At 39.7% G+C, this 14,516-nt stretch overlaps 1 protein-coding gene across 1 annotated transcript; it reads right to left on the bottom strand.

Moving 5' to 3' along the window:
* Nucleotides 1-13,260: 13,260 nt before the first annotated feature.
* Nucleotides 13,261-14,151, bottom strand: LOC107042113 (flocculation protein FLO11-like). The gene is made up of 2 exons (XM_015263004.1): nt 13,816-14,151; nt 13,261-13,716 (listed from the first exon to the last, which is right to left on the bottom strand). The coding sequence occupies exons 1-2, from the start codon at nt 14,149-14,151 to the stop codon at nt 13,261-13,263; spliced, it is 792 nt and encodes a 263-aa protein (XP_015118490.1).
* Between the last annotated feature and the right edge of the window lie 365 nt (nt 14,152-14,516).

Below are 14,516 nucleotides of genomic sequence, written 5' to 3' on the forward strand. Positions count from 1 at the left end.
CCCCCGAGATCTCACCACGATCATCCCCTCCATTGACTCGCCATCCCTTGAAATGACTCGGAGAGCTGCACCGGAGAGTGACCCCCAAAAAACCTCGATATCTCCCCTTACCGTACCCACCACTGACCCCCACTCCCCCTAGAAAGACCCTGAGGGCTGTCCTGGGTACTGACCCCCAATATCTCCCCTCGACTATGGCTTCCATTAATCCCCTTTTGAAAGAACCCAATAGCTCCCCTGGTAAGTTACCCTTAAGAAATTGCCGAGATCTCCCATTGACCCTCCTCAAAACACCCAATTCACATTCAAACGCTTTTCCTCACTCTGTCAACAGAATAACCCTCCAATCAATGAATTATAGTAAATTCCAACATCAATGTTACAATTTCTTCCCAACCCTACTTGTCGCTCACTTCAATCACCTATTTGGAGCCAACTTCTGATAATAGCCGCTTTCGTAAATGAAGTCTCCGGCCTTACTCATGAGCTTCTGCAACTATATCTTGGCCGATGATGCTGGATTCCCCAAGGCGGCTGGCGATGATTTAAATGGACGACGCACAGTGTAGCGTCCCGTCAAATCTCGTCGATGAGTCTCAATAAAATGTTGTTCACACTCCGCTTCAGCCTTCGTCAAGGGTGATGATGATGATGTATCCGGTAGTTTCTCCTGAGTCCAAAATTTCTTCAGGAGTTCCAAGAGTTGTTGATTCGCCGTCTATTTCGTTACTTTCAACGATGATTTTGGAGCATAACCGGTGCCGCAGACTGGCCCCGTAATAGTCCAGCCAAAGATGGTTTGCTGAGCCATTAGATTCGTTTCCTTGAACCTGATGATTCTTTTACCGATGATTCTCCCGTAGAAGTCAGCTCCGATGATGATGTCGATGGCCCCAGGTTTTAAGAATTGAGGATTTCCCAGTTGAAGTTCTCTTAATTGATGAGGAATCGTTGATTCGCAAGTGAATGGCGGTAAATTCACCGCAAACTTGCTCAAGATGTAGGCGTTCATGTTGATTTGAACAGCGAGGTCGTGCCTCAGTTGTAAGGCAAGAGTCACTACACCACGCGTGCTCCCCGAATAGATTTCTCCGACACCTGTGATGAAAAGTGATGATGACCTCGACTCCAAAAGAAGTTAATTGAGTAGTGTTATTTCTGAGCTCTGGTCGATGAGGATCCGTGCTGGTCTTGTATTTCCATGATGATTGAGGGCGAAGACTCTTGCCATTAACAAGATTACCAGTTGAGTTGCATTCTGATGAGGTCGATGAACTTCCAAAATGATGGTGTCCACCGGATTCACCTGGTATAGGTCTGATTGATGATTGACTTGGTATTTCTCTGATTGAACATGATCGCCAGAGTGCATGTACTTTAAATGAGGTTGATGCCCTACCTAGTATTTTTCTGATTGCCCAGGATCTCCAAGCTGATTGTGCGAGGTCGTTGACCTCTTCCTCTTCTATTTGTGCTATGATCCGCCCAAGATCTTTCATGGCCTTGGAGTATGCGCTAAGAGCTTGCTGGAAGGCGTCCTTCACGAAGTAGGGATGCTCAAGGACGTCTTCGGTGATACCCTGGATCAGTGTCTCGTAGTACGAGGGGAAGTTCGCCCACTGAGTTTCCACGATATCAGCCTTAATGTCATCTGAGGTCAGGCTGGCGATTTCCTCCGTGTTGAGTTTCCCGATGATGATTTTGGAGGATAAATTAAGATGAGTATCGTTGATTGTCACTGTATTTGAAACTTAGTGCACTGAAATATACACTCGATGAATTTCTAATAAATTGTTGATTTACCGAAGTGGACTGTACAAATACAGAATATTTAGATAATTGACACGATAATTTACAATGATGTTCGATAACTTTACCGATGAATTTCCCGATAATTGGACCGATGTGCGCCCGGATAATTTTTTCTGATTCGTTCCTGATGAGAGTCGATGATGTACTGACCACCGTGGAACATGCTCACGACTACGTGCGTGCTCGTCGATGGTCGGAAATTTCCGTAAGGGACAGAGAAACGAGTTGGCCCAAAATGCAGGCCAGATTTTGAACAATACTATATAATGGTAGATCTGCCTTAATATTTTTCTCGATATACGGTCGTTTTCTCATCGTTTGTTGAAACTGAAGTTATATTCTGAAAATTGGATATCATATATCTCTGTTCTCATAATTGGCGACAATAGTTATTAGAAATTTCCATTATTAACTAATAAAAGAAAACTTTGATTATATGAATGAACGGTGGCTTACGACGTATTTTTGACAGGATTTTTCTGACAGAAACTATACAGGGTGTTTCCAAATTACTAATAAACCTCTCGTCCAGTGATAGATTGGGGTCCCCTGAATAAGGGAAAATTGTAAAAAAAAATTATTAGTTCAATAGTTTTTAAACTATTGTCGTTTACTATCGACCAATTGAGATGCACGTATTTTGCCGCAACAGAGTGGGTAGAGAGAGGGTAGAGTACGTGACAACAGCGCATCGGGTTATGAAGAGAGGCTGGTGATGTCAAGGTAAGTGCATTGCTGGCAACGTCACTAGATGATAGAGGGCGAGTTTTCATGTGATTGAACGATGGGATATCTTGAACCCTTAAAAATGCACACTGAATTCACTATTCCGCGGCTCTGTGCACAATAAATCCAGTGCATTATATAAATTAAAATTTGAATTATTACTTATTTAAATACTCAAATCTATACCCACAATCCCCTAAAATCTGATACCAATGATACCTATGATACCTTCTCAATATTAATCCTGGTATCGATTCTGGAGTGCATTCATGTGCCACCGGAAGTATTATTTCGTGTATCGATTCAAGTATCAGAATACACCAAACTACGTTTTGCCGTGAGATGCTAGTACTAGAATTAATACTTGAGTCAATGCTTGAATTAATACTGGAATTAATACCCAGAACAATACTTCCAGTGGTACGTAACGTGTATTGATTGAAGTATTGATTCAAGTATTAATTCAAGTATCGATTCAAGTATTGCTTCGAGTTTTGATTCCAGTAGTAATTCAAATATCGATCCAAGTGTTGATTCAACTATCGACTCAAGTATTGATTCATGTAATAATTCAAATATCGATTCGAGTATTGATCCGAGTATTGATTCAACTATTAATTTAAGTACCGATTCAAGTATTGATTATAGTATTAGCAATAAGTGCTAATTCGAAAATTAGATTCAGTAATTGAATCAATACTCGAATCAATACTTGAAACAACACTTGGATTAATACTTGAATTAATACTCGAATCAATAATTGCATTAGTACTCGAATCATCACTTGGAATGATACTTGAATTAATACTTGAATTGATACTTGAATCAATACCCATTATGTACCACGGGAAGTATTGTTCTGGGTATTGATTCCAGTATTGATTCAAGCATTGACTCAAGTATTAATTCCAGTACTAGCATCTCACGGCAAAAAGCAGTTTAGTGTGTTCTGATACTTGAATCGATACGATTAATATTGAGAAATATTCTGTTTGATAAGGACTGAAATATCATAAGTATCAGAGTTTAGGTGATTGTGGGTATCGATTTGAGTATTTAAATAAGGAATAAGTCAAAATTCAATTTATTGAATGCATTGGGTTTATGGCGCACAGAGGCGCAGAAGATTGAATTCAGTTTGCATGTTCGAGGGTTCAAAAAATCCCATCGCTCAATCACATGAAAACTCGCTCTCTATCACCTACTGCCATTGCCGGCAATGCACCTACCTTCACATCACCAGCTTCTCTTCATAACCCGATGCGCTGTTGAGACTTACTCTACTACCCTCTCTACCCATTCTGTCGCGCCAAAATACCCTCATCCCAATTGGTCTATATTGAACGTTAATAGTTCAAAAATTATTGAACTAGAATTTTTTTTTACATTTTGCCCATATTCAGGAGACGCCAATCTATCACTGCACGAGAGATTTATTAGTAATTTGGAAACACCCTGTATTTTCCTTCTATTGAATTATGTTATTATTGCTACCTATGACGATATTTATGAGAAGCTTCAAACTCTGAAGTTTCTTCGTTACTTAGATCAAACTTTCATTCTTTGACAATTTCCTTTCTAAGAAAAAAAAAACAAAAAAACAAAACAAAGAACGCTCCACTAAGCAAGCAATAATTTTCCATACTGCTCTATGTCCTACACGTTTACTCAGAATTAGATACACCTAACGCTATGAGGTATTCACTCATAAATAGAAATTATCATCATCATATAAAACGCAAATAATACTTCATATAACAGTGTCTGAATTCTCAACAGACTTCATATGAAAATGGTTATTGTGTTAGAATTGTCGTTTCTTCAACAAAATAACATTGGCATCTTTCAAACCTTTTCCGAATCTGTCGATACTGATTGGAATTTCATCTTAGACATTAATGGAAAGGAATTCATATCTGCTCCTAATCGGTTTTCAATTTAAAAAATTAGCAGTTTTCATTCTAATGGAGCCATTTTTTCTTACATAAAATTGGAAATGTCCTATTATCACGTAATCAACCTACAAATCGATCCTTGCAAAGAATAATGAAAATCGTATGTCTCATTAGTGATATCAACATAATAAATGGAGAGTATTCCCTTAGAAGAATGATTCTAAACAAAGGAAATTTGATGATGTCAGAATCATTTTATGCTACCATAATCTTACTTTTTCTCATTTCTTTTTTTTTCAAATTTCTTTCTCTCATTTGATGCCGAAGTCCGGATTTGGGGGATAGTGCGATTTATACTTGGATTACTTTTCAAAAATTGTCCTATTTCACTTGATTTATGAAGATTAATTTTCCTGATGGTTTCTCCGAATGTAGCCCAAGCAACAGCTTTTTCATTGTCAGTCCAACACACCTTCTTCTTCACCTCTGTGAAAAATAAGTAATAAATATGGAGAAAATAATGCATTTGATGTGAAACCAGAAATTTAGCTACTGGGTTTTTTAACTTATCCGATTTACCTTTCGATCTTTTCCCGAGTGAAACTTCTTCTATTGCATGTTCCGTCTTTTGCCTCTTCCGTAGTGATTCTTCATTTTCTTCAGAGTCATCCTCATCAGGCACATAATCATCGCTAGAGTCAGAATCTGAGTTAGGAATGATGATTCTTGTCCTCTTCTTATTCGCTTGGACCTCTGCTTGAGAACTATAACTTGGTCCGGAGCCTTGTCTTTCTTCTTCCTCGTTGACACTTTCACGTTCCTCACCATCATGTTCTGTTGGTGTGGTGTCTTCAATCATTTCGTCATCATCACTATCTTTGCTCTGGGAATTTACATCTAAGTCCATCGCAGGTTGGAGCATTTTGGGGACACCAATAACATACCTGCTGACAACAGCTTGTTTGTAATGAACTCGATGTATTTCTTGAGTGTGGCCCATGAAATTGGCGAGGTCGAACACTTGAATTTCACCCATGTTCTTGGCGGCACAGATGGTAGCCATTTGCTTCCGCAAATTTGTACCGCACAAACGTTCAGGGTCTTCAGCTCCACATACTTCAGAAAATTCTCGCATCAAGTCACAGACTCGTAGATATATAAACCGCCCATCATTAAAACCAGGTACTCCAAACACGTATGGATTTTTTGAATGGATATTCGTTGCAGCACGGAAACGCAAGTCAAGTCCGAGACTTTTTCCATTAAAGGATCCAGCAGTACAGGAAAGTCGCCACCCAATTTACCCGTTATCACGAATCGACAGTACTTCTGGACCATTTCTTTCTCTTTCTCATTGAGGGTTCCGTAGAGCTCAGGATTGCTTTTCTCGCCAATTCTCTCACAATTTTTCAAATCTTCGATCGTTATTCTTTCCAGTTCATCAGCTCGACGGCGATTGAAAATTTGAATAGAGATTAGTGACGTCTTAAGCAGTTCCAACCACGCAGAATAAGAATATCGAGTTTCCAGAGATAGAGAAGCCGCATTCCGTCCTTCAACAACGTAATTTTGTAGTTTTTTAATATCTTCAATAGTTGGTAGAGCCTTTTTCTTTTGACGTTTCTTTTTTCCTTGAATTTTATGTGGTACTCGATTAATTTTCATAATGTATTCTCTCTTATGAATAAAGATGAAGTCTTTCACCAATAATTGCCTTTCTCTATCTTTCTTCTTTCTGATAGTGAGTAATAGGACTTCAGCCACAGCTTTAATATAAGTGCCAAGAGATATTACAACTGAAGGAATTTGGTATCCTCCAGTCTCTGGATTGAATTCAGCTAAGATGTCATCTGCCCTCAGCATACAATCATATAAAGCAGGATCGCATATTGAAGCAAAATCAGTGATATTCAGTTCTGTACTCAAATTACACTCTTTCATTTTATGTAAGAGTCGACCAAGCGTCCTCAGTCGATTTGTTATCATCGCGTGTTGTTGATCTTTCCGATATTTCTTTGCCATTCCGTTTCCAAATTCTATGAGTAATTCATCATAACGTATCAGTCGTTAGATATCATCATCTGCCATCACGGCAAGGATTCTGTGCAGTTGCTCACTTGCTGTTTCATGAACACGACCCTCGACAAGTCTCGATAATATAGCATTTGAACGACTCCCGCTAACTACAGCACCAATACACTTCTATCGATGACGTTTAATTCTTTGAATAGGTGCCTTTACAATTATGGCACGTCTCATACATCAATGCTGCTCTTTCTTCCTTTGGTCTCCGGGCAACCAGCAGCTAACCATCTTTATTATACTCTTGACTCGTTTTATACAGATTTTTCTAAAAAAAAATTTATTGCTTCTCAGCAAAAAAAATTTTTAAAAAATTGTATTGTTTCTCAGAAAAAATAATTGAAAAAATGTCGAGGAACCATTTCAATGTGTTGTTGTGGAAAAATGCCCGAGTACTTATTTATGGATAATTGTTTCTGGAAATTGAAAAATGTGCAGAAATAAGGAAGAGCGCCAAGTTCATGAAGTTGAACTTGTGATTTTGAAAAACCACAGAACTTTTCATAACATCTAGAAACAATCTCAGTTTTTTCTACAGTCGGCGTGTACTGTTGCAAATTTTATAATTTTGAACTCATGAGTGCCGACTCAATATTGTCTACTTCTATGAATTACGGAGTGGGTACGAGCATAAAAAATGTGGTTATCCACACAAAGTCAATGAAAAAGAGTGTCAGTACGAGTGTTACTTGAAAAAAAATTGTTCAGAAAATTCTCAGGACCAACGTACTTGCAAAGTACGCTAAGTTTGAATAAGTGTGGCTCGTTCTGGATTTGCTAAAAAAAAGAAACCCACTATAAATTTTGATAATTTACTTATTTTAATATCAAATATTGTAAACAATAAATTCTGTATTCAAGTGTTTGTAGTCATTCAACAAATGATCGAGAAATAGATGAATTGTGGATTATGAACCTTTCGGCAAGATGCAAAATTTTTTAACCTTTGGGTGACACTTATGAACTGTTTCTAGATGTCGACTGATAACTGTTTGCTCTTTGTTACACAAAATACAAAAATCTTCCCTCCTCTTGTTGATTTCGGTTTGACTGAAATGTGAGTGTTTTCAACAGAACCAGATATACTTAGCATAGAGATCGAGATCGATGAATTCATGTCAGGGGATTCATCCGCTGTAGTATCTCTGTCTGTTCCTTCTGATGAAACATTACAGCCCGATGAATTAGTATTAAACGATTGATCATCATGCAATTGGACAGAAATATCTGGGGCGATCTCATGTTCATTATTGGACGTATCAAACAAATCCGCTTTTTCATCTTGATTCGTAAAATGCAAATCATTTGTCTGAACGTCAGAATCATTATGTAGTTATTTGGGATCCACCAATATCTCCCCTTCACTTCCATAATTATCATTCATGTAATAAACAGTCCCACTATCATTTCCCATTATCCAGGATGTCTCCGATGCTCTTTGGCATGCGTGAAGAATTGTTTGATAGTATTTCAGATTCCCAATCGTCAAGTATATTCTGAACAATATTAGATAATTCCAGGGAACGAGAAAATGAACGCTCGGCAGTATTGGTGTGCCTATCATTTCTGTATTCAACTCTACATTTTTTGGGTGAATTGTTATTAGAATCGAAAGAATCCATTGACTCTCTCTCTCTCTCTCTGCTATGATCACTCGACTCCTTCTGACTGATGACTTTTTCAGTGTCGATCTGACAGTACTGGTTCCCAATGTCTGTTCACTCTGTCTCATCAGAAATTTCCCTGCTCTGAATCACGTGACATACAGTATTCCTTTTCTCTGCAATGGGTGAAGCAAGTAGATTGGTGGCTGACGCCGATGGGAGTGGTGCCACAGAATCTGTTGACATTCCTTCCACTCGACTGCTCAGGACATATAAAGGTTTCGGAGTTGATGTGGAGGAACTGTCTTCCAATATCTGTTTATTCGTGGATACTTCCTCGGGTGAAAGACATCGAGACACATTGAGACTTACTGAATGCTCTCCAGCTTCCACCATTAGTCCACTGTCTGTACCGTCTGAAAAAGTCTGCTCTTTTTCCGTTGCTTGGGAAGTGATTTCCTGCAATTGTATCTCTCCAGTTTTCTTGGAGCAGACGAAGTACGTAGATCACAAGGTAACGGCGATGAAATTTTTGGCGCCCAATCTGGCAACTCTTTATTTTTTACTATCACTCGATGGCGTAAGCCTGATGACATTTTCGGGGTCAACGTGGGGGAACGTGGGAGAACTATTAGTCCAATGTCTACCTTATCTGAAGGAGTCGACTCAACCTCTACTCTATGAGAATTCAATTCTTGTACCTGTATCTCAACAGTTTTCACATCAACTGAAACAGGAGGAGGAGGTAGATTTGAATCTGATGACGATAAGAATGGTAACACAGAATTGATTGACCTTTCTTCCACTCGAATGCTTGGAACAGAAGAAGCTTCCAATATTCATTCGTTTGTAGGTATTCCTTCAGATGATAGACACGGAGACACATTAAAACCTTGTGGATGCTCTAGTAGTCCACTGCCTATGCCACTTCAAAAGGCCTCCTTATTCTGTGTTGTAATAGAGGCGATTTTTTGTAACTGTATCTCTCCCGTTTTCTCTTCAAATAGAACAGAAGTAATGCGCATATCGGAAGCAGACGGTGATGGAACTCCATATGGCTCGCATTTACTGACATTTCCAGTCCCTGTTGTTTCATTTGCTGTACTGAGAGATGTAGAAGCAATGAATTGGAGAAGAATCAAGAAGGAGAGCTATCCCTCCATCCTCAGGCATTTTTCCGCCGGCATCCAGTTCAGCTGACGATTCATGGGATTCAGGACGAATTTTCTCTTGGGGGATCCACTGCAGTTCTGCTGATCCCTTCTCAGCAGAAGAATCTGTCTTCTTGAACGAAGGGTTGTCTAGTTTCTCACTTAGAGAGACTATTTCGTGAGTGTCGAGTACAGGTAAGATGATTGCACTGTCAGAATATTGTGCTTGAGTGATCGTATGACTTGGGCCTTTTTGCTTGTCAGGAAGAAGTGATTTTTCTCTGAGATCCAGCAGCAAACAGAACTCTTTCAGTGTTGGTTCTCTTTTTTAACCTCTCCTGTGCTTTCTTTCCCTGGACTTGTCAAGGCTATTGGAACACACTTAACTTCATCGCCCTGATTGATGATCGTCTCGGTGTATTCAATCGAGTTTCCATTTCATGGAGACAATTCTCTCCTTATTTCTGTGTCTATTTCTTCCAGATGAGGGTCTGTTGCGGTAGCCTCCGATTTTTTTATATCATCAGGAGTGAAATGATCATTGTTGGTCTTGTTTAAATCTGCAACTGTTAACGATTTTGTACATGTAAAAGTAGTAAGTGGCCGAGATTGCCGATTTTTTTTCCAGGAATTCCCCCCTCCCCCTCCGCCCTTTTTTCCAGGAATTGCACGTGCTGATCCCCCTTCCCCCCTCGGCGGCATGCCTTTTGAAGAAGACGGCGGCGCGGTGCGGGGCCCTCTGGGGTGCATGGCCTCAAAGTTGGGGTCCGAGGGTCACAGGAAGTGGGTGGTGGGTGGAAAATGACCTGCGGATGGAAAATGGTTGACGGGTGGAAAAGGGGTGATGGTGATAAAAAATAACTATAATATGAATCATAATCTGTAGGGTTTGGAAGGTTTTAAGGCCATAACATTCAGCGTTCACAAAAAATTTCGGGTCTGGGCGTTCAAAGAGGCATGCGGTCTACGGTTCTAAAGATTAGAGGGTCAGATTACTCATGGGTCTAAATCCACGAAGCCCATAATAGTCCTCCCCTCAGCTATCTACTCTCTAAAAGTACTCATGAGTAGAGAATTGGCCCTGTCAGTCCAACATTCCACGAACTCTCAACTTTCTCTCCACTCCAGGAACAAATAGAGAGTCAACTCACTCTCTACTAGCAGTCTACAGGTTCCGTCAGGGAGTACAAATTTTGCATTCAATTTTTTCATGAAAATCATATTATAAATCGATTCAATTATATATGAAAAATAATTTTCCAATGATATTTCACTGAACTTTCAAGATGATATGAATAGCATATTTTTTAAAATTTCATTTACACAAGAATTTTCGAAATTATTCTTGTAGCATTTAAAAATTTGTTGACTTTTCAGCATTTGTTAGCCAACGAAGTAACAAATAGCTGATATCAGTAATGAAAGCGTAAAGAAGACAATCGACTGCGTAGAAAGAAGGGATGATGACAATAATGATAATGATAACATTGGATTAAGTTGATGATTTCTTCATGTTGATTTCCTCACATTTTGGTGAAAAGTGTCACGTTACCCCGAACAATTCACTCTGATCAGCCACAATCATAACTGAAGAAATTATCCTCCGAATGCCTCTCGACCTTCAAAATTCATCGAACATTTCCCTCAAGCTACCTTGCAAAAAAATGAGTGTGGAAAGTTTGGCAGAAAACTTTTTAGCCTGCAAAACTTGAAACCTTCGTTTGTTTGCAACGAAGCTTTCAGGAAATATCCAATAATTTTGAAGGTTTCGGGGTATTACAACTGCAAATTCGACACAATTGATCAAAGAAATCCCATACAATTTAATACAATAATATGAAACGATAAATTTTGTATGCGATAGAAGAAAGTGATGTGGAAAATGATCATTCAGGAGTATATTGCTCATTCATTAGCAACAATGCCTACACTATATGAAGACACAAGCGATTCGCCCCCTTGTTTCTTCAATTTTTTATGTTCAATGTTAGAGTGGAATAGACTGAGTAGTTACGCTTCAAAAGCTTTCAATACTGGAGAATAATAACATTCAATTCAGTTCCTGCACATGTATTTATCATTATAAAATTAATACATTACAAAATAATTTGGAATTTTGTCAGGTCGGAACAACCTTCATTGACTTCCAACTTGGTGTCTCGTGGTACAATAGTCTATTCGAAACAAGTGAAACGGGATTTGCACGAGTGTGAAGTTGGGGGCCCGTGGCAAAGCCGTAGTGGGCTGCCAATCGCACGACCTGGAAAATCTCGCCGTACATGTCGCGACCAGTATTCCTTGTTACTGATGTTAGGTTCACTGAGTGCCGAACTGTGTCTTTTTCCGTTTATAATTAAACGAAGAGACTTTACGTTTCCGAGGAAACTAAAAGACACATTTCCGCATGAGGTGAATCGAACAGCAGTCTCAATAATATGTAAATGAATAAGGATTTGAACAAGGTTTTCATCAGTTTTATTTCTCGTCGAATTTTACGAGTCAACGGTGTTGTTTTTTATATTATTTTATGCTTTAGAACATTCTTGTTTTTTTTTGTTTTTTTTTTTAATTAAGTGGCGAAGAATAATCAGGCACATATTTTTCAATCCTTCATTTGCCCCAGAAAACAAGTAATTTTCCTCTACGAGGATAGGAATGGGCGTAAAAGTTATGCAGGTACGAAAAAAAGCACCAAGTGCGGCTGCTATGATATTTTATGAAAAACATCAACAATTTCTCAGAAAAGAAATACGAGGGAATGACTATGAAAAAAAAAATTCAAGCAACAGAATTTTTATCGCAATAATGTCAACAAAATAAGTTGAAGATGTGGAAAATTACAATAGGATTAGCGACACCAATAGCCCAAAAGGAATCCATACAATACCGTTGCAAATGAAATTGTTTCTATTTGGATTTTTCCTAGGGTATAAAATTTTCATTTCAAAAACACTTATCAACAACTCATTCTCTTCAATACCGAACTAGATTACTTCTATTCTGCGTCTTTTGACCGCATTACGATAGTTCTCCTTGACGTTTTTCAGTCCTTGTGACATATTAGAATGAAACTCTTTTTCTGTTAGACGATTGAAGTTTTTTGATGAATTGAATGTACCTCGACAGGTTTCCAGATATCTCTTAGCCATTGTTTTTAACACAAATTTTTCTCCTTGGGTTCTACTAATGGTAACATCTCTTACAAAGCCATTTTCTGACTCCAGAGTTGCGCGGACGATCTCTGTTGCTGCAGATGGGGCGTCTTTTCCCACCAGCTGGGACAGCCATTGTACCAAGTGCTGGTAGTCCTCCTCGGAAGCAACTTCAAAATCTTCCAGACTTTGGCGTGAGCTGAATTTGAGAAATTCAGGTTTTTCTATGTGTCTCGCCTGACGGTTGGCAATACGTATCAAACCTCTTTCCATCCGTTGAAACCCTTCCTGCATCTCCGCCTGCATTCTCTCCAGAACTACCCCATGATTAGCTGGTTCGGGTCGGTGGTTTTCATCGTTTCGTAATGTCTGATCTCGAGGTGGTTGCCAATTCTACCATTCTGAATAAGCTTGAGGTATGATTGGGTTATTCCAGTGAGCCATTTGTTCACCAATATACTATTGGAATGAGTGGAATGTGTGACCAGAACAGTAGAGATAGTCTATCAGTAACAGGAGAACGAAAGAGACCACGTCTGTTCAGATGGATTTATTCGTAGTAACTAATACAGCTTGATGGTCTTGACTGGCGCTTGCCTGACACCTGTGTATGTGTGTGTTTGTACTGGTGTTTGTGTGCTGTGTGTGTCAGTGTGGGATCTATCGTCATTACATTCAACATATACCCATTTTGCGGTGGAGGCATCGCGTGGCCTATCACACCCGGGTAATTTCCATCTGCTCTATTGGGTTGACGATTGAGCTGTCCAGCATTCAACTGATGTAAGGGCTGCTGGTCATTGCCATTCTGCCCTGCGTTGTCTGGATAATATATCTACTAAGGATAGCCGGGATAGAGGGGAGGTGGAGTACATGGGTCAGGTACGTTGGAAGCATTTATGGGATTAGGTAGTTGGAATTGCGCTGGATATTGTGGCAGGGGATTTAGGTGCTGAGGTCTCCCGTCACCTAGAAGTCCTTCTACTCGTTGATGGCGTAAATTGGCATTTGCTGGAGGAATAATAGCTTCTGGTGGATTGTTCAAAGCACCCGGAAGTGGTTCGAGTATGGGCTCAGTTGGTTGATGAAGTTGATGTGTTGCAGTAGTTTGATTATGTTGCTGAGGTGTTGCAGTCGGTGGAGGTGGCGGAGCAGTTTGATTGTCTTGCCGAGATATTGTAGCCGGTGGAGGTGGTGGAGCAGTTTGATTGTCTTGCTGAGGTGTGGCAATCGGTGGAGATAGTGGAGCAGTTTCAGTCTCTTGCTGCGGTGTTGCAGTCGCTGAAGATTGGTGCTGCAGATCAGGTATTGATACATTCTCTGAGCTATTTGGATTTGATTGCCGCGGAATTTTGGCCTTTCAAGATTGCTCCCGTATTGTCTGAGTTGTCACAAAAGTTGAAGAAGTAGTCAGTGGCGTGGGAGTGCTTTTGTCGGTTTCTTCGGTGCGAGCTCCAACGGTTGTTTTCGTCTGCGGTGGTGACTGCATGAGTAGATGGGAATTACTACCTTCAGGAGTGTTTCGCGTCTCCAGTGTTATATAACCCGGCTGCATTGATTTTGGCGGTGATATTTGACTGCCTGGACCAAGCGCAGATTGAGGGGCTGTACTAAAGGGCTCATCGAATGCACCGAGAAGTGGTTCACTTCCATTTTCAATCTCTGAAGGTTCAATAAAACTTTCCTGTGGTGAATTCTGAGGTGCAGTTTTTTCACATAGTGGATACATTGGGCAATGTTCCAGTTACTACAACAGTTGGACTAACTAAAGTCTTATCGACGTCATTCGGTGGCTTCTCGGTAATGGCATCATGACTTTTTCTGACGTTCGAATATGTTCCACAGTCTCCAGAGGCATTTTGTATGAGAAACAAAAAAAAAATGAAAACATACAAAACTGCACAATCTCACTATGATTATGGAACTGGAAATTATGAAATTCATGAGTCTAAAGGGAAGTACTGTGAAGGTAAGAAAGGAGAACAGAGGATTCGAAGTTGGAAAGCGGAGGAAAAACGTTTTTTATGTGGATAAAATCCTCAGATCTGTGGAACAGATATAGCTAAATTGTTTACACGAGAAAATGCTTTGTTG

This window comes from Diachasma alloeum, unplaced genomic scaffold (assembly GCF_001412515.2).
Source record: "Diachasma alloeum isolate Michigan unplaced genomic scaffold, Dall2.0 Dall_scaffold_00419, whole genome shotgun sequence".
In the NCBI taxonomy this organism is placed as follows: domain Eukaryota; kingdom Metazoa; phylum Arthropoda; class Insecta; order Hymenoptera; family Braconidae; genus Diachasma; species Diachasma alloeum.

Coding starts and splice junctions, on each gene's coding strand:
- LOC107042113 (XM_015263004.1), bottom strand. CDS start 14,151: ATGTATCCACTATGTGAAAAAACTGCACCTCAGAATTCACCACAGGAA. Junction 13,717..13,815: donor TGACTACTTCTTCAACTTTT/GTGACAACTCAG, acceptor CCTGATCTGCAG/CACCAATCTTCAGCGACTGC.